Consider the following 20,767-nt stretch of genomic DNA (forward strand, 5'->3'; position numbering starts at 1 on the left):
CTTGAAAGCCTCCAGGGATGAAGCTCCCACAACTTCCGAGGGCAACTTTTGTTCCATGGGTTGATTGTTCTCACTGTCAGAAAGTTTCTCCTTATTTCCAGGTTGAATCTCTCCTTGTTCAGTTCCCATCCATTATTCCTTGTCTGGCCTTCAGGGGCTTTGGGAAATAGCTTGACCCCTTCCTCCTCCTCTCTGGGGCAGCCCCTCAAATATTGGAAGGCCGCTCTCCTGTCTCCCCTGGTCCTTCTCTTCCCTAGACTAGCCAGGTCCAGTTCCTGCAACCGTTCATCATATGTTTCAGTCTCCAGGGCTGCTTTGATAATCTTAGATAGATTCAGATTAACAGAGTTGTAGGTCATCTAATCCAACCCTCCGCCGCCCAAGCAGGAGACCCTACACCAGGGGTGGGCAACTATGGCCCTTTTATGAATTATGGACTTCAACTCCCAGAATTCCTGAGCAAGCCATGCTAGCTCAGGAATTTTGGGAGTTGAAGTCCACAAGTCATAAAGGGGCCATAGTTGCCCACCTCTGCCCTACACCATTTCTGACAAAAAATTTTTGTTTCTTCTTTCTTCATATGTTTTAGCCTCCGCTCCCCTAATCGTCTTTGCTGCTGTTCTCTCTACGCTCTTTTCTAGAAAGATTTTCTTCCAGACATTTCATGACCCAGGTAGGGAGCGCTAGAATGGAGGGAGGCTCGAGGAGGAAGAAGAGGTGGGCGGGGGGGGGGGGGGGAGAAGAGAAAGAACCGTAGGGTCCTTGGGGGTTTTCTTCCAGGCCTATTAGAAGGTACGAAGCATCATCGGTGCTCTCTGAGCTTGGTTGTTTTCTTGCTGGCATTTCATTACCCAACTAGGGAACTTCATCAGTGCTAGAAGGAATTGCACATCAACAGAGAGCAAACCCTATTCCCTTCTCACACTAAAGGCATTGCCTAGTCGGGAAACGAAACTTCTACAAGACGTCGAACAAGCTCAGAGATCACCGAGGTCCCCTCCTATCTGCAAGCCCCGTTTCCTTCTAACACTGACGTTAACTAGTTTGGTCCTGAGGTGCCTGCAAGAAAGCCACCAAAAGAATAATACCACAGTCCGCTCCTCCTCCTTCCCTCCGCAATCCCCCTTTCCTTTCGAGCATTGATGATACGACCTAGCTGGGTAATGAAACGTCTGCAAGAAAACAACTAAACCCCAGAGAGCGCCAAGGACCCCTCTGCTCAACCCCAAGCTGCAAATATTCTACTTTTATCGGCGACGGCTGACTCTCATCCAAAGCAGAAGAAAGAACTGGTCAAAACTATTCTCCAGAGCACCTGAACGTAGGACAAGAGTCCATGGGTGGAAACTGAACAAAGAGAGAAGCAACTTAGAACTAGGGAGGGATTTTCCTGGCAGTGAGAACAATTAATCAAGGACCAAGCAGTTCAACAGAGCTACAAATAGTCTCTTCTACTACCGTGTTTCCCTGAAAATAAGACCCTGTCTTATATATTTTCTCCGCCAAAAAAGGCACCAGGTCTTATTTTCGGGGGACGTCATCCACTGACTAACCTCATTTGCGTGCATCGCCCCCCCCCCCGGCCTCCTTTTCACAGTCAGAGGCCTTCAGGAACTTTTTATTCTGTGGCCAGCAAGTCTTTCCTGAAGGCCTCTGCAGCCGTCCCAGAGCTTTCTTTTCAGCTCCAGAGGGCCTTCAGGAAAGCCTGGCCAGCCTTGCCGGTTGCAGGAGAAATGGGCCAGCAAGGCAGGTCTCGGGGGTTGCGAGGCCTGGCTACACCTGTCCAAAGGTAAGTAGTAGGGCAGCTCTACTCCCTCCATCCCCACCCTAGCTTAATTTAATTTAATTTAATTTTTATCCGTACACTCTGGAGTGGGTGGGATCTGAATTAGGGCTTATTTTGGGGGTAGGGCTTATATTGGGTGCACATGTAAAAATCAAGTAAGGACTTACTTTTTTTTTAATTTATCAACTTTATTGAAAACAAAAAATTAAAATATACAAAAAACAAAGATCCATACAAACGTTACCATAATCTCTGTGGTAAAACTAATTAAACTTTCCTTTAATACATTTGACAGTGAGTTAAATATTTCCAAAATTATATTATGTGGCAGTTATTTCTTACTTCCTATGGGTTCTCTGTTATTTATGTTCTATCAAACATAATGTTCTGTTGTTAATGTTTGTTGTTGGGTTACACTTATTTATTTTTACCAATGAATTCTTTCTATTGATTGTTTAAAGTACGAGAGAGTCTAAGAGTGACATTAACGATTCCTGTTTGTTATTGTATGTATCGTAATCTGTTTCATAAGCTTATTTTCTCCCTTTGATTTCCTTTTTCATTTTTTTTTTTACATTCTAGCCAATCATACCACTTATTCCAGGTCGAGTAAAATTCCGCCTCTTCTTCTCCTTTTAATTTTAGTGTGAGTTTTTCCATTTCTGCACATTCACAAGTTTTTTTGAATAATAAATTGTATTGGTGCTATATTAGGCGATTTCCAAAATTGAGCCAGTGAGATACGTGCCGCTGTTAAGATATGGATAATCCAATACTTTACTTTGGAGGGATAACCTTCCTAAATGATACCCAGAAGATGCGTTCTTGGTTCCCACTCCAATCCACCCTAGGACTTACTTTCAAGGTAAGGTTATATTTTCGGAGAAACAGGGTAGAACATCTTATCCAAACCGGAATGGAAGCGTCTTAACTCTCAGAGGAAACGGGTCTCCCAACCCCACCAAGGTCTCACCTGGTTCAGCAATGGCCACTTTGAGGGACTCCTCGCTCTTCCTCCGCAGTTCTGCCACTTCCTGCTGTAATTGTTGCATCTTCAACAATTTCAGCTCCTCAGTGGACTTCCCTGTAGTGGAGGGACCTCTCCTCCTGGACACGACAAAGACAGTGGTGACTTTAAAGGAAGGAGCTGCCTAGAGCGAGCAGGTAGTTCAAGGACACCTCCGGTTAACAGGAGACCCACAAGAGGGGTGTCCTCTTCCTCCACCCATAGCTGGCAGGGGAATTCTGAGCATCTGAGCTCAGAGAACCCCACCGTCCTCATCTTCCACCTCCTCCTGCTTGCAAACCCCGCTCCCTCCTAGCACTGATCATGCCACCTAGATGGGTCATGCAACGTCTGCAAGAAAACTTCCAAGCTCAGAGAGCACCAAGGACCCCCACACAGTCCTCCCTCTTCCTTCTCCGCTACTCTTTTCCTTCTTCTCCACTCGGCACGCCCTCCTCCCTCCTAGCACTGATGATGCCACCTAGGTGGGTCATGAAACTGCAAGAAAACAAACCAAGCTCAGAAACCAAGCACCAAGGACCCCACGGTCTTCCTCCTCTTCCTCTTTTCCTTCCTCCTCCACTCTGCATACCCTCCCTCCTCCCTCCTAGCACTGATGATATTCTCCAGTTGGGTCATGGAAACGTCTGCAATAAATATCCAAGTTCAGAGATCACCAAGGATCTCATAGTCCTCATCTTCTACCTCCTCCTCCTCCTCCTCCTCCTCCTCCTCCTCCTTGCAAACCCCTCCTCCCTGATGATGTTATCTACAGTAATTTGGGTCATGAAATATTTGCAAGAAAACCACCAAGCTCAGAGAGCACCAAGGTTCCCACAGTCCTCCTCCATACACCCTACTCCCTTCTAGCACTGATGATGTTCCCTAGTTGGTCATGAAATGTTTGCAACAAATCCACCAAGCCAGAGAACACCAAGACCCCACAGTGCACTTCCTCCTCCTCCTCCTCCTCCTCCTCTCCACAATCTTCCCCTTCTAGCACTGATGATGTTCCCTAGTTGGGTCAGGACACATTTGAGCTTGGAGACCACATTTCAATGCTGAGCTACCCAGATTCTCTGAAGCCTAACTCTATCAGACAGAGCAACCCAGCACACAAGGTAGTCCTCCATTTATGACAACAACTGGAAGCAGAACCTCCATGGCTAAGCATGGGGGTTACTAAGTGAGCCCTGCTCAATTTTAGGTCTTTTGCCACTGTTTAAGAGAATCACTGCAGCGATTAAGTCAATGTGCATGGCCATTATACAAATCCAACTTCATCTTTTGATTATCCTTGCTGGAAGCGGCTGCGAAGGCTGTGAAAGGCACTCCCAGGACCCCGGAAGCCTCACGTATCCGTGGCGACTGCCAAGTGTCCGAACGTGGATCACGTGGCCATGGCAATGTCACAGCATTTAAAAGTGCCAGGACTGGTCCTAACACTGTAGTCTCCTGGCCAAGTGTACCATCCCCATACACTAAATAAATAAATTAAAAAGAACACACAAATGAAGTTGCTGGACTTTTTAAAAAAAAAAAAAGCAAAAAAACCAAAACCTCACTTCCCCCACAGCCTCTACCAGGTTTCATCCTACTAAAGGGTAAAGCAAAACTCAGATTAATATTGACGACAGTAGATCCTAGGAGTCTTTTTGGAAGAATAAGAATCCAGATTTGTTTTTATCTTTCTTAACAATTGTTAATAAGAAAGATGAAAAATTCTGGATAGTGGACGTGGGCAGTATCTGGAGTCCCTTTTTCTTGGTACAGACAATCTGGGTTGTTTAATGAGGGCTTGTTAATGAGGGCTACTTGTAGCTGCCCCTTAAGAGTCACCGATCACCTGCTCAGGCCGGTTAGGTTCATTTCCTTCTTGGGAGTCACCACAACCCTCCTTGCTTCCATTTGGGGGCTGCAAGGTGGGTTTGACCTAAATCTGACCCCTAAGGGGCCCCATCCCGAGGAGGAGGAGGAGGAGGAGGAGGAGGAGGAGGAGGTAAAGGCAGTCAGACTGCACCCGGCTCAACGGCATTGCAGGAGCCCTGGTGGCCCGCTGTAGTGAGAACATAGGATTGAGACTCACTTACCTACCATCACCTATTCTATATCCGGTGGCACAATGGTTAGAATGCAATGCTCCAGGCTAACTCCCTGCTAGGAGTTTGATCCTGGCCAAGGATGAAAGGTCAACTCAACCTGCCCTCCTTCCGAGGTGGGTAAAATGAGGGGCAAGAGGCTGACTCTGTGAACCGCTTAGAGAGAGCTGTAAAAGCACTGCGAAGCGGGATATAAGTCTAAGTGCTATTGCTACCTTCCTGCCTTCCACATTACTTTCCTGCCTTCCTTCTTTCTAAAGGTTGACTCAGCCTTCCGTCCTTCCAAGGTCAGTACAATGAGGACCCAGATTGTTGGGGGCAAGAGGCTGACTCTGTAAACCTCTTAGAGAGGACTGTGAAGCAGTATCTAAGTCTAAGTGCTATTGCTATCTCTGTATCACCTCTCTCTCTCACACACACACATCTATATCTACCCAACACACACCTGCATGTATCCGCATCTGTATCTATCCAACCCACCCATTTATCCATCCTCACTTATTCTATATCTCTTGAGGCAATGGTGAGAATGCAGGATTGCAGGAAAACTCTGCTGACTGCCAAGAGTTCGATTCTGACCAGCTCAAGGCCGACTCAGCCTTCCCTCCTTCCGAGGTCGGTCTAAAACAAGGAGCCAGATTGGTTGGGGGCCAGAGGCTAAAAATGCCGCCATTGTAAACCGCCTAGAGAGGGCTGTAAAGCACTGTGGCGCGGTTATCTAAGTTGAAGTGCCGCTGTTCTCCCAGAGACCTACATTTTCTGTTTCTTTCTAGGAGGGGATTCGTCTTTGCTGGCCAAGGTGCTGGCAACCTTCTCTGCATAGCGTTTGGCCATGAGCCGACGCTGGGCACTCTTTCGCTGGGCCGAAAGCTTCTTGGCCACCCTAAAGGGGGAAAGAAAAAGAGTCCTTGAGCAAAAGAGAGAGGGAGGGAGGGGGGAGAGAGTGTTGCGGCCCGCCAGTGGCCAGCAAAGCTGGCGGCAGACTCGGACAGCGAGGAGGTTGGGGAGGAACCTGGGCCAGTCCTGGAGTCTGGGGAAGGCTCTGCGTCGGAGGCAGAGATGGGGCCAGTGCCATCGGGCGGTTACCAGCTGCCTTCGGAGTCTGAGATCAGTGGGGCAGAAGAAGAGCTGGAGCCTGATCCAGTGTGCTCGTGTACAGAGCTGCCAGACGAAGGGAACAGCTGAAGAACAAGGGTCGACTCAAGAGTAAAGGCTCAGTTGGATGGTGAATGGCTCCTCCCATAGGGAATAAGGAGAGGCAAAAGGGGAGTGGGATTTGCAGGAGACAATTAGTTCATTTCATTACGGTAAAGATCTGCTCCTGATTCCTTGCCAAGTCATTGCTGCTTCAGCGTGGCGTTTGGAAGCTATCGGCTGGGCAACTCTCTTGATTTTCGGCTATGCCAGGATGCAGAGCTGCTTCAAATCCAACTGGCTATTCTCACAAGGGAAGAGAAGACAGTTGAGCCGTTCCAGGTAGAGAAGCTTGACGTTCTCTGGCCCCCGGCAGAAAAATGTGCTGGACAAACAAGATTTGTCATTCTTTCCATATTGATAGTACTGTTAGGAATAACAAGGTTACCTAACGTAGTTTGGGTAAAATAATATATATAAACTATGATAGTAAGTTTAAGCGTGTGTCACTTTAAACTGCAAAGCATGTAATTTTGGGTGCGGTTGTGAAACCGCCATAAGAGGGAGCAAGAGAACCTGCCGGATTGCTGAGGATTCCTGACGATTGATGGTTTGATGGATTGATGGTTTGCTAATTGCGTGTTTCCCTACTGCTGAGTTGCTGAAGGAAGAGAAGGAGGTTTGATTTCTTCATATCTCTACTGCGAGGAGATATATTACTGGACTGATATTTGTAAGTTCACTGACCTCTCTTTTTCAACACTGGAATTTGCAACTGAATAATCCCTGGACGGACTGAACTAGTGAATGATATATGGACTGTTTTTTGACTATGCTATAACTCTTACTGGAATAAACTATTTAACTAGCACAGTGTATCTGTTTTACTGAGTGTAAGCTACAAAAACATTTATCTCACATATTTTGCCTGCCTGCCTGACCGCCGTGCAGATTCTGCTAGGGTGTATCCCTAACAAGTACACTACTTACAATACCAATGGAGCCCAAAATCTGTGGCGCTGAGCAAAACAGTTGTTAAGGGACCTTGTATGATCTTCCTTGCCAAAATTATTAAGGTGTGGGTGCTTCATCACTAGTTTTTAAAGAGATTAGACACAGCCGCTTGTCTGAAATGCTGGGGGGGGGGGGGGCTGCTACTGTTGGCAAGGGTGACCTCCGAGGCCCCTTCAAACACTGTTATTCTAAGGAAGAGAAAGACACGGGGTGACATAATGAAGTCTTCCAATATTTGAGGGGCTGCCCAAAGAAGAGAAGGGGTCAACCTATTCTCCAAAGCACCTTGAAGGCAGGAGAAGCAGCAATGGGTGGGGAATTACCAAGGAGAGAAAATTACCAACTAATCAAGGAGAGAAGCAACCTAGAATTAAGTAGAAGCCTTGTGAAACAATGGGAACAATTAATCAATGGAACAGCTTACTACCAGAAGTTGTAGGGGCTTCATCACTGGAGGCTTTCAAGAAATGGTCGAGGGCAGTGAAGGCAAACCTTTTAGAGACCGAGTGCTCAAGCTGCAACCCAAAACCCACTTGCTTATCGCAAAATGCCAACGTGGCAATTTAACCTGAATGAGGTTTTACTACCAAAAATGATAAACAAGGCAGAGTTCAGCTAATGGATCTAAAAAAATGTGATAAATGCACTTTTAAGCCCCATTTTTTTTCCTGCTTTTGAAATGTTACATTTAGCAGCAATAAAAAACAAAAACCTTCTGTAATATCATTTCTCCTTCCCGCCCTGTCTCTCTCCCTCCCTCTTTCTCTCTTTTCCTCCTCCCTCCCTGTCTGTCCCTTTCCTTTCTTCCTTCCTCTTTCCCTCCCTCTTCCCCCCTTTCTCTCTCCCTCCCTCTCTTTCCTTCCCTGTCTGTCTCTTTCCCCCTCTCTTCCACTCTCTTCTTTCCCTCCCTCTCTTCCCCTCCCTCCCTTTCTCTCTCGGTCTCACTCTTCCCCCTTCTTCTTTTCCTCTCTCCCTTCCTCCCTCTCTTTTTCTGTGTCTTTCTCTCCCCCCACTCCCCGTGTGTGTGTGTGTGTGTGTGTGTGTGTGTGTGTGTGTGTAAAACCTCTGAACTGTGCTGGCCTGAGCGGTGTGAATCCCAGGAGCAGCAAACCGACAATCAGCTGCTTGGCAGAGAGCCGAACACCAGATGGCCAGTGGGGCATCACAACATCAGCAGCTCTGCAGGAAAAGCAGCTGACATCCGGGAGGCGGAAGCAAACCCGCGACGATGCAGGCTCGCAATCGTTGCTTCGTGTTGTAATGTAGCTCCAGGCAGAGGGGACCCTGTCTCTTCCATTGGCGAGACGGTGAGAAACGGGCAACGGGCAATGGGGGCAAGGTCTCTGAATGCCACCTCTGGCAGGCGTGCCATAGGTTTGCCACCCCTGGTATAGGGTTTGCTGCTTAAACAGAAGACCTCCAAGGACTCTTCCACCTCTATTCTGACTGAGTCCAGTTAGTAACATGGTTGTTACCTAACCTGGCTTCCCCCATTTGATTGGGCTTGTCAGAATGCCCCAAAAGGGGATCACGGGACCCAGGGACACTGCGACTGTCGTGAGTCAGTTGCTGGATTTTGATCACGTGACACAAGTGTGAAAAATGGTCATAAGTCACTTTCAATGCCGCTGCAACTTCAGTCATTAAACGAATAGCTGTAAATTAAGGACCTTAATAAAGTGTAGTCTCCTATCGTTCAAGATCGCTTGAAGTGTTAATGCCGCTTTATAATTCTGGAATATTGTCTCCAGTTTTGGTCGCCACGATTTTTTAAAAAAGAGGTTGAGACTCTAGAAAGAATGCAAAGAAGAACAACCAGGATGATTAGAGGAGTGGAGGCTAAAACATACGAAGAACAGTTGCAGGAACTGGGCCTGGCTAGTCTAGGGAAGAGAAGGACCAGGGGAGACAGGATAGCAGTCTTCCAATATTTGAGGGGCTGCCACAGAGAGGAAAAAGGGGTCAAGCTATTTTCTAAAGCAGGGGTCACCAACCTTTTGGACCTCAGGGACCACCAAACTCATTATTTTAGATCCCAGGGACCACTAACCGGTTATGTGGGTGTGGCCTAGCTTGTGGGTGTGGCTTGGTGGTCATGTGTCTAGCTGGGCATGGCTTGTATCTAAGTATTAAATATTTATATATTGAATTTTTTATATAAAAAACCAACATTTACCCAAAATCAGGCAAAGCAGTCAGATTGAGTTGCTCACCGAATCACAGATTCATTCAGTGATCTATCTATCTGCCATCGGCTAGCTCAGTCTCTCAAATCTGCTTGGTGTGAGTCTTCACTGAATTTGCTTGCAAACAAACCTTCAGTCCTAAGGGACATTCGGCAGTGCTGAGCCAAAGATCTAAAGACTAGCTAGAAAGCAAGAAATCCAACCATTTTCTACTTCCTAGCTAATCTAAATCTCCCAACACAGCAGAACAGCTGATGGTTGGAAAAAGGAAAAATAGCAATTTAGCAGGCAAGTTTGCCAGGTAAGGAGTGAGTGGGCAGGGAGCGTTCCCAGGGGCCATGTGGGCTGAGCAGCCTTGTGTTTCTGTGCAGCCTGGAGCGATTGCTTTGTGGGGGTGCTCTGGGGGGTGAGATTTCTCTGCGGCCCACCAAAATTATCACAGGGCCCACCGATTGGCGACCGCTGTTCTAAAGCACCCGAAGACCAGACAAGGAATAATGGATGGAAACTGACCAGGGAGAGATTCAACCTGGAAATAAGGAGGAATTTCCTGACAGTGAGATCCATCAGCGGAAGGAACAGAAGTTGCCTTCAGGAAGGTTTTCAAAAGAGACTGGACTGAAGCATTTCTTTCTACTTCTGTGCTGGCCGCTTTTTGCAGAGGCACGATTGAGAGTGTTTTAACAAACTGCATCCCTGTTTGGTTTGGTGGCAGCACCTCAGATAGAAAGTCCCTACAGAGAGTGGTGAGGACAGTGGAGAAGAGCATAGGAAGCTCGCTTCCTGTTACTTGGGATGCTGCTTATAAGCGCTATGTGGTGAGAGAGCTGGAAGCCTTGTTAGAGACCCCACACACCCACTTCACGGTCTGTTTCTGCTGCTCCCCTCTGGGAGGGGGTTTCAAACTATTTCTGGCAGGACTTCCAGATTCTGTAACGGCTTTGTTCCCTATCAAATCCACCGGGTAAACTCACAAGATTAGTTTCTCTCACCACATACATGTATTCATCCGAACTAGACTGTGGCGTTTCTCTGTCATATAATATAGGTGGGTATATTCATAATTTATTGGCATGTTTATGTAGTGTGTATTGGAGGTGGTGACCTTTTGAGAGCTGTATGCAATGAAACTTCATTTTAATGTATGTCAATTAGTGTACATTGAAAGTGACAATAAAGTTATTATCTAAAGTCTAACCAGCCTAGAACTAAGGAGAAATGTCCTGACAGTGGGAACAATTTATAAGCACAACAATGTGTCTCCAGAACTTGTGAGTGCTCCATCATTGGAGGTTTTTAAGAGACTGGACAACCATTTGTCTGAAATGGTATAGGGCTTCCTGCTTGAACTGGGGGGGTGGGGTGGGGGGGTAGGACTAGAAGACCTTCAAGGTCTCTTCCAACTCTTGTTATTCTGTTACAGGCAGTTCTGGAGCCCCAAAGCTGGAGGAACATCCCATTCCAGAAGAAGGGAGAGTCTATGCGGGATGGCATCCAAGAAGCAGAACCTTCTTACCTTCTGGGAGGTGATACGTTCTCCTGTCTGGTCGGGTGCCACTCCTCCATTGAACGCACCACTTCATTCGGCCTCTCCACCTCCTGATTGCCATTCTCCTTCCCATCTAAAGGCAGGGCGACATAGAGGATATTTTTCAGGCAAGAGATCTAAGCAAAGCGATGGAACCAAGCGTGGTCCTCACCAGAACTGTGAGTCTCCTAGAGAAGAATGGGATTATATGCTGGAAGAGACCGACGTTGGAGGAGACTCCTAGACCGTTCACAGTCTGCTCTCCTCACGCCAAAGAAGAGCTATCAGCGTCCAGAGATCCTCTGCTGGCCTCAGGAGAGGACAAGACAGAACCTCAATGCAAACTCTCCACATAGGAGACCCTGCATTTTAAGGTCCAAGAGAGGCACCCCCCACCAGAGGCCGAGTCCCCACAATTTGCTGTGCCGAAGTTAAAACGGCTTGCAGGGGGACTCCGGGATGTGGCCCGAAGAAGGGGGAGGTGCCTCAGCTCCATAAGGATGTTGGTGGGATTCAGAGAACCAAGAAGCCCCAAGTCAGGGCTGGATGGGAGGCCTCTCTGAGCCCCGGAACTGGATCGGTTGGGTCTCAAGGAAGCACCTCTCCTGATTTCATCATGGGTGAGACCACATCACAGGGAAGGTTATATCTCGATGGCAATGCTTTGGGTTGGATGCCCGACATACCCATCGCTGCGGTTGGGGTCATCAAGGCGGAAGATCGGGCATCTGGAAAAATAGTTACGATCCTAGCAGGGTCCTCCATGCTACGAGGCAACCAACCATCAAGCACCTCTGGTCTAGCGGTTAAGGCGTCAAAATACAAACTGGGAGACGGGGAGTTCTAGTTCCAGCGTTAAGCAGGAAAACCTGGCTGGGTGACTTTGGGTCAATCACCAGGAAACGGTGACTTCTAGTTTTGCTTACACACGAAGCCCAGCTGGCTACTGGCTGGGACAGGGAGTTCTAGTCCCACCGTAAGCACAAAAAAACTAGCTAGGTAACTGGGCAAATGACCAGGAGACGGTGACTTCTAGTCATGCCTTAAGCATGAAAACAGGCTAGGTGACTTTAGGCCAATCACCAGGAGATGGTGAGTTCTAGTTCTCCTTAGGCATGAAGCCCAGTCAGCCACTCAAAGCTCTCTCTCTCAGACCATCCCACGTCACAGGGATGTTGTTGTATAAAAAAAATAAAAGGAGGAGGGTGTGTTGGATACGTTTGCTGCCTTGAGTGGTAAAAATAACAACGGTGGGCTATAAAGAAACCAACCACGGAGCATCAGTCATAACGCTCCCTGCCCTTCCCACCCAGAAGAGGCAGGAAGGAGACCAAAACTTAGTCTGGCCTCGTGGCAGGCAGCACGCCCGCCTCCCGGGCTGTGGAGTGGGTACTCACCAAACCAGGCACCAACGTCAATGCTCCGGTCGTCGTTCATATCAAGGCACATATCGGGAACATCGTAAGAATATGTCTCCCGAGACATTTTAATCTCTTCCTCTGAAATCCGTACCTGCAAAGAAAAAAGAGAGGCCACGTTTACAATTTAGAATAGAGCTGGAAGGGACCTGGGAGGTCTTCTAGTCCAGCCTTCTGCTCAAGCAGGAGACCCTGGACCATTTCGGATAAGGGACTGTTCAATCTCTTCTTAAATACCCCCACGGATGGAGCACCCACAACTGCTGGAGACAATTTCTCCCTAATTCGAGGTTGCTTCCCTCCTTGGTTAGTTTCCATCCATTGTTTCTTGTCCTGCCTCCTGGTGCTTTGGAAAATAAGTTGACTCCCTGCCTTTTTTGTGGCAGCCCCTCAAATACTGGAAGACTGCTATCAAGTCACCCCTAATTCTTCTCTTCTTTTGACTAACCAGAGCCAAATCCTGCAATTATTCTTCCTTCATATGTTTTAATCTCCAGGCCTTTCATCTTCCCAGTCGCTCTTCTCTGCACTTTTTCAAAAGTCTCAATAACTTGTTTGCAATGTGGTGACAAAAACTGTTGCAACATTCCAGGTGTGGCCTTACTAAGGTTTTATACTGTGGTACTAATACTTCACGTGATTTTGATTCTATGCCTCTGTTTGTGCAACCAAGGATTGTATTGGCTTTTTTGGTTGCCGCCGCCGCACACTGCTGGACATTGTCCAAGGGGAAAAACTACATGATGCCCCTCGGCACCAGAGGGTCCAAATACTCTTTATGGGCATTCTGTCCTCCTTTGTTTGGTAAAGTCTTTTTAGCCCATAAAATGGAACCTTGCACGCTACAATAAAAAGAATTCTATAAAGAATCCTAAATGCAGCATTTGGGGCCATAAAGCTCTCACTGGGATGGGAGTGTGCTTGTGGTTGGTATAGTGTACGTGTGCTTTTGTGTGTGTGTGTGTGTGTGTGTGTGTGTGTGTGTGTGTGTGTTTTGCCTTCATGCCAATAAAAATCTTTCTTTACTGGCCAGATTCATTATGGCAGCCATTGATACTCTTTTTCATGCTCAATGGCTGCTACTCCCATTTTATAACCCCGAAGACAGGTATTCCTCGGCTTACGACCATCCGTTTAGTGATCTTTCAAAGTTACAAAGGGACTGCAAAGGCGACTTACGACCGTTTTTCCCGTTGCAGCCTCCCCAGGATCACATACTCAAAATTCAGGCACTTTTGTTGAGTAGATTGACATTTGAAATTAGAGAACAAGAAGATAAACAATTTTGTAAAATTGGGGATCTATTCTATCAATGGTTAGACAATAAAACATGGTAATGAAATATGTAGACTTTTAGAACATTATATATAAAGATTTTTTTTTTATTATATCTATAAAATAATTATAGGATAGATTGGAGATGGAAATATGAACTGTCATAAAACAAATTAAGTAAAATATGGATTATCTTGTAAAACATGAATGAATAATAGTATAGTCAAATGATTGATTAATAATATTACTGTATCTAGGAATATTTGATTGACAATATGGGAACATATACAATGTAATTGTAATTGAAGACTACGAAGTGGAAGCACAAAACAATCTGTAAACCAACCAACACACTGTATGCCCACATGGTTTGATGTTTTTATGTTGTTTTTGTTTATGTTTGTCTTAAAAAAACAATAAAACTTTAAAAAAAAAATTCAGGCACTTGACAACGGATTCCTGTTTACGACGCTTGCAGGCAGTTCCTGGGATTACGGGATTCCCCCTTTTGCAACCTTCTGACAAGCCAGGTTAATTGGGAAGCCGGCTTCGCTTCACAACCATGTGACTGACTTAACGACTGCAGTGATTCGCTTAAGAAATGTGGCAAGAAAGGTTGTAAAGCAAGGCCCAGCTCGCTCAGCCACTGTCTTGCTTAGCAACGAAAACCCCGACATTGCGTGCCCTGTAATTCACACCGCCCCCCCCCTTTCCCCAACAAGCTTTGAGCAACATCAGGTTAAAAATAGGTGTTAAAGGGAAAGCAGAAACTTTCGAGCCTCCTGCAAAACCTTGGCCTGCGAGACCCTAAGATGACCCACCTTACAGGGCCAGGAACAGAAGGCTAACTTTTTGTTCCCGTTGGCAGAAGAGAAGAAAATCTCTGTTTCTGTGCCACCATGCAGCCAGGCTAAAGATTTGGTGGCTTTTTTCTGAGTCAGAGAATTCCTCCAGGTTGCATCTGGGGCCACTGGCCCAGGAGAGAATATTTACAGCTCAGGCTTAAATGAGGGCTCCTTGGGTGCTCTTGGAGCTTGGTTGTTTTCTGGTTGTTTCATGACCCAAACTAGGTAACATCATCAGTCCTAGAAATAGAGTATGGGAGGAGGAGGAGGAGGCGGAGGAAGGCAGTGGCTGTAGGGTCCTTGGCTCTCTCTGAGCATGGTTGTTTTCCTGCAGACATTTCATTACCAAACCATGTAACATCATCAGTGCTAGGAAGAGAGTGAGATTTGTGGAGTGGTGGTGGAGGGAGGACAATCACTGTGTGGTTCCTGGCACTCCCGGAGCGTGTTTTGTTTTGTGGCAGATGTTTCATGACCCAACTAGGTAACATCATCAGTGCCAGTAGGGAGCAAGGTTTGCTCTGTTTATATTCTAGTGGCTTGCCCTGCAGGGTTGGTGGGGGCCTAGATTCTTTGGTTGGGCTGTTTACCGTTAGCTTGTTTAACAGTGCCTTGATTGGGGTATTGTCTACTTCTTGACTGTTGGTCTGATATTAATCTTGGACTTATTTTCTACTCATCTGGCTGCTGGAGGGGAGGCGTTTCAGTCTTCTTGTTTCCTTTTTAACTTTTTTGACTATATATATTCTTTGTGTGTATATGTCTGTGGATGGCTAATTGGTCAGGGTGCCAGAAATTGCTTAGTTTGGACTAGATGATCAGAGTTTCCCAGATGAAACTAGGGTTAGGACTGTTCATATGTTGTGAAATTGAAGTGTTTTCATCAAGCCTTTCAATTGCTGAGCAAACTCCACTGCCTTCCAAGTACTGATGAGGTTACCTACTTTGGCTAATGAAATGTCTGCCAGAAAACAAAACAAGCTCAGAGAGCATCAAGGGCCCCCACAGTCCTCCTCCTCCTCCTCCACCCCCATCCACAAACCCCTCTCTCTACTAGCACTGATATTACCTAGTTGGGTCAGGAAACAAGAACCCAGCACAGGAAGCACCAAGGGCCCCTCAGAGTTATTTCAATTAGCAATCTAACACTTTTCAATCAAGCCCAGCTCCTTTCCCTGACAGGCCAGACCGAATCCACCAATCATCTTCACAGTTCACGCAGCCAGGATTTCAAATACTGCTCTCTCCTTTGGTGACTTGATGGTAATGTACAGTCCAATTTTCCTCCTGCCTGTCACCCTCTGGAGGGCTTATCAGCTGCATCCAGCATCTCTTCCAACAACTGTAACATTTGCGTAAATCTTCCCCAATTTAAATTGGGAGCAGGAGCATCCACCAAAGTTTAAAAAAAAAATTTAAAATCATATGACATGATGGAAGCGCTGGCTGTTTCGTGCGAGAGCCGCATCAAAACACAGATGGAACTTTGGAGACATCATTGTGGCAGCCATCTTGACTTTTGTGACTGGACAGGCAATTCCTCGATTTACGACCAGTTACTTAGCAAAGGTTTCAATTTATGATGGATTACCCCAGGGAAATACAGGTAGTCCTCCACTTATGACCACAGTTGAGCCCAAAATTTCTATCGTGAAGCAAGACAGTCAAGTCATTAAGATCAGCCTTGTATACAAATAAATGCGCTAAAAATAAGAGCTTGCAAAATAAGAGCTTTCTTGGGATGCTAACTTCGGCCTGACACTGAAGGAGGAATCCTGGCCTGCTCCGGGGTCAGTGCTGTGACTTTGCTGCCCAAATCAACAGTGGCTTGTGGGCTGCCAGGGGAACTGGCAAGCTGGCCACTCTTGAGGTTACCCAATCGCTGGCAAGACTTGATCAATCAATCGGAATAGAGCTGGAAGGGACCTTGGAGGTCTTCTAGTCCAACCCCCTGCTCAGGCAGGAAACCCTAGATCATTTTACACAAATCATTTGTCTAATCTCTTCTTACAAACCGCTGATGAAACCCACGGCTTCTGGTGGCAAGCTGTTCCACTGGCTAATTGTTCTCACTGTCAGAAAGTTTCTCCATAGTTCCAGGTTGCTTCTCTCCTTGATGAGTTTCCATCTGTTGTAGAGATTCTCCGTCCTCCAGGTCATGGTTGACCCAAAGGTGCTTTTGCAGGAGGCAACTGGACTTTTCTTTTTCCTTTTGAAGAAGTTTCCCTTCTCATCCAAAAAGCTTTTTCAGTTCTGACTGGCTAGTACAGAATGGAAGGATTTATGTTCCTGATCATTTGCATCCTTTTAGAGGGTCGTTGAAACAATTGGAGGTTCTTCTGTGTCCTGGGTGGTGCAAATGGTTCCTGTAGTCTGCATTTTGTTTCCATTCCAAAGGTGTCCATCCCAAATTGTATAGCTAAAAGTCCATCCGTTGTTCTTGCCTTGCCTTTGGAGAATGGCCTGATCCCCCCCCCCTTCTTTGGAGCAGCCCCTCGAGTATTGGAAGGTTGCTCTCATGTCCCTATTCTTTCATTAGCCATCCCCACAGTTCCTGCAACCGTTCTTCCTACGGTTTTTGTCTCATTCTTCAGATGTTTTGACTCAGGGATGTCCGGATTGTGGTTTGATGACAACGCTGTGCCAGTAAGCAGAGCCAGGGACCGGCAGGCAAGGGAGGTGCAAGCCAGAAGTCCATAAGTAGAAAGAAAAAGCCGTTCGCAAGCTTGGACCCTTAGACCCCAGCTGGACACTTGGCCCCGGGTCCACAATGCAGGGAGTCAACTTATGATCACAACTGAGTCCAAAGTTTCTGTTGCTGAGCAAGACAGTTGTTAAATGAGTTCTGCCCCATTTGATGGCCTTTCCTGCCCCTTTTGTTAAGCAAATCGGGGCAGTTGTTAACTTGGTCACACGGTCATTAAGTGAATCTGGCTCCCCCCCCATTGATTTGGCTTGTAACTTCGAATGGTCACTAAATGAACGGATGTAGGTAGAGGACTACCTGCGTAGATTCCCATTAAAGTATCAGGCTAGAAAAAGCAGAGGGCTGTGAGTTCTAGCCCTACCTTAGCCATGAAAGCCAACCGGGAGGCCTTGGGTGAATCTCCAGGAGAGGGAGTGAGTTCTAGTTTTGCCTTAGGCAGTGAAAACCAGCTGGGTGACCTTGGGCCAGTCCCTCCCACCTCACAGGGTTGTTGTTGTGGGGGAAACAGGAGGAAAAAGGGGCGTTACATATGTTCCTTGCCTTGAGGTACTTGCAAAAATAACAGAGGCAGGTTACAAATAAATAACTGATCACTACCTAAGCGCAGGACCCTTTTAATACACTCTTGTGGAAGCTGGTTAAGCAAAACAGCTGCATTAGAAGTGTCACCAACCGGCTAGGAAATGAAATGTAGTCCAGTCCCTTCCCTTCTTTCCTCCAATCCCTGGCCAAACACAAGCCCCAGGGAGCACTTCTGAAGGAATCCGCCCTCTCACATGCCCAGACTCTGCCCTCTGTATGCTTGGCGCTTTTCCAAACCTTGGGTCTCCCTTAAACCTCCCCTATTTTGTACCGCGTTGCCCACGATCCCTCACCCATACGGGCTTTGAAGTCTGCAATGCAACAACTCAGAGGAAGGCTGTATTAGCTCCACTCCCTCCTCCTTCTCACCGGGTTGCAGCAAAGACAAATCATTCAGTAAAGAGGACCCTGCCTTTGGCTGCTTTGTGCTTTGTGTTAAATGAGCAGTCACAACAAACGCTTTCCAATTTCTAAAGATATCTTCCCAGATTTCACGATCAACTAATCCCAAAAATTAAAAGAAGTCTTGCAGTCCTTAAAAATACATTACAGTTATTATTGCTGCTGTGGGAAAATCAGGAGAGACACTTTAAAAGTTTGTGATTTTACACACATGTACAGCGTGGAGTTTGTGCAAATGAAGCCTCCAGCTTTATCTAAATGGACGACAAAGGAAGAGTTAGAGGTGCACAACCTGATCAATAAATGCTGGGCAGAAAAACCAAGGGCTGATTTGGAATAATACATAAAGGAAGTCCTCTTCTAACAAGAGTTCCTTTGGTGACCGTTCACAGTTACAACGGGACGGGAAAAAGGGACTTATGACCATTTTTCCCATTTATAACCGCTGCAGCATCCCCCTGGTCACATGATCCCCATTTGTGACTTTCCAAGAAACCAGATTTACTTAAGCATATGACTAGACTAGACTAGACTGCAGCACAGAAGAGACTCATATTTATGGAGGTTTTGCACTATCCCACGGTCCCGTAAATCCCCTTTTGCGGCTTGTTGACAAGCCAAGTCAATGGGGAAAGCACATTCACTTAACTGTGTTACTAATTTATCCACTGCAGTGATTTGCTCAACAACTGTCGTAAAATGGGGCAAAACTCACTTCATAAACATCTCGCTTAGTAACAAATGTTGGGCTGCATTGTGGTCGCCAGTCAATGACCAAATATTTATATACATAAATCAGCCAGATTAAGGCTGACTCATTATCTAGTTCCCAAGCAGGCTAAAATACCAATGAGTTCTCATGCCAATCACAAAGAGGCAGTGAATTCTGATCCCTTCCAGCACCGATGATGTTCCCTAGTTGGGTTATGAAACGTCTGCAAAAAAGAAAAACCACCCCAAGCTGAGAGACCAGCAAGGACCCTACCTTCCTCCCCCACCCTTCTCATTTTCTTCCACCCTGCAAACCCCACTCCCCTCTAGCACTGGCGATGTTCCCTAACTGGGTCATGAAACGTTTGCAAGAAAGCAACCAAGCTCGGAGAGCACCAAGGACCTCACAATCCTCCTTTTCCTCCACCCACTTCCCTTCCCTTTGACTCCTCTCCCCTTCACCACTATTCCTCCTCCTCCATTCCACACTGATGATGTTACCTAGCTGAATAATGAAAAGTCTGCAAGCAAACGAACAAGTTATCCTCCTCCTCTTTACAACCCCCCCTCCCTTCTACCCCTGATGGTGTTTCCTAGTCAGGTTATGAAATGTCTGCAAGAAAACCATCAAGCTAACAGAGCAATAAAGACCCACAGAAACCCCCACCCCTTCTAGCACTGGTAATGTTCTTCCTCCTCCTCCTCCTCCTCCTCCTCCCAAACCCCCATCCCTTCTAGCACTGGTGATGTTCTCTCTCTCTCCTCTCTCCTCCTCCTCCTCCTCCCTCCAGTTCTTCCCTCCCCTCCTCCTCTCCTCCTCCTCCCTCCTCCACTCCCTCCTTCTAGCACTGGTGATGTTTCTCCCTTTCCTCCTCCCTCCTCCTCCCACCCCATCCCTTCTAGCACTGGTGATGTTCCCTAACCGAGTCATGGACCATTTGCAAGAAAAACAGTCGAGTTCAGAGAGCACCAAGGTCTCCACAGCTCCTCCTCCTCCTCCTCCTCCTGACGACTCGAGCGACACGTATTCTTTTCCAGACCTTATTTTGTTTTTTGAATAAAGTTGCACTTCTGACTCCTGTTAGGAAGGGAGGCAGGGCATCCGAAGGCCCAACCCCCACGCTCCCTTCCGGCCTCTCTGTTCAAACGAAGGCTTCCCCGAGGCCTTCGCGAAGCCCCTTACCAAGAAGCCCCCCAACCGGCGGATGCAAAGTCCTCGACTTACCACCAGTCCGGTTTTGGGGGGTTGTTGGGGTTGTTTTTTGGCAGCCATTCAAAATTCCCAGACCTCACGCCTCCCCCGTCCCGTTGACCCGCGGAACTGCCTGCCGCTTTGTTGCGGGGGGGGGGGGGAGACGCCAAAGAGTGGAGAGGGAAAGGAGGCGGCGAAAATAACGAGGAAAACCGCGTCCCCGTCACACACACACACACACACACACACATCCCCACATCCCGGCGTGACCCCCCCCCTCCAAAGGCCCCCTTCTGCCTCCCTCCCCGACGAAGAGGGGACGCCACACCCAACCGCCGAACTAGACTTCCCTCAGTTCACCGACATCTGAGTCCCGACCTCTCAGTCCCACCCCTCACGATCCGCCGCCATTAAAAAGAGGTCAAACGGCGGACTCGTTGACGAAGCAGCCAATCGCCGCTCGCCAGACGGGCCGACCCGCCGGCCGATTGGACGCGGCGGCGCGAGGGAGGCGGGGAAGGCGGGAGTGGGGGGGAGCCGGCCAGCTGGGTGGGCGGGGCTTGGTCGGTTTCAAAGATAACTGATAACCGATAATCAGAGTTAGAATAGAAAATAGAATAGAACAGAACAGAATAAAATAAGAATAGAAAAGAATAAAACAAGAATAAGAATAAAGCAGAATAGAATAGAATAGAATAGAATAGAATAGAATAGAATAGAATAGAATTCTTTATTGGCCAAATGTGATTGGAATCTGTCTTGGTGCAAATGCTCTCAGTGTACATAAAGAAAAGAGACGTGCGTCAAGAAGTCAAGAATCATCAGGTACAATGCTTAATGATAGTCATTGGGTACAATAAGAATAGAATAGAAAATGGAATA

General features: G+C 47.1%; 1 protein-coding gene across 3 annotated transcripts; it reads right to left on the reverse strand.

The window, feature by feature from the left end:
- Positions 1-2,673: 2,673 nt before the first annotated feature.
- Positions 2,674-20,371, reverse strand: LOC148123626 (uncharacterized). Of its 3 annotated transcripts, none has more exons than XM_087919184.1 (5): positions 20,235-20,371; positions 12,151-12,264; positions 10,742-10,847; positions 5,646-5,774; positions 2,674-2,893 (listed from the first exon to the last, which is right to left on the reverse strand). In XM_087919184.1, the coding sequence occupies exons 2-5, from the start codon at positions 12,236-12,238 to the stop codon at positions 2,689-2,691; spliced, it is 528 nt and encodes a 175-aa protein (XP_087775310.1). In that variant the 5' UTR covers positions 12,239-12,264; positions 20,235-20,371; the 3' UTR covers positions 2,674-2,688. The 3 variants fall into 3 exon arrangements, with proteins under 3 accessions (XP_087775310.1, XP_087775308.1, XP_087775309.1); XM_087919182.1 differs by lacking the exon at positions 20,235-20,371 and adding an exon at positions 19,919-20,172 and having other exon boundaries at positions 12,151-12,265; XM_087919183.1 differs by lacking the exon at positions 20,235-20,371 and adding an exon at positions 19,617-19,895 and having other exon boundaries at positions 12,151-12,265.
- Between the last annotated feature and the right edge of the window lie 396 nt (positions 20,372-20,767).

The sequence above is a fragment of the Pseudonaja textilis genome, unplaced genomic scaffold, assembly GCF_049901715.1.
Source record: "Pseudonaja textilis isolate UNSWEBS1 unplaced genomic scaffold, rPseTex1.2 PTEXSCF40, whole genome shotgun sequence".
Lineage (NCBI taxonomy): Eukaryota > Metazoa > Chordata > Lepidosauria > Squamata > Elapidae > Pseudonaja > Pseudonaja textilis.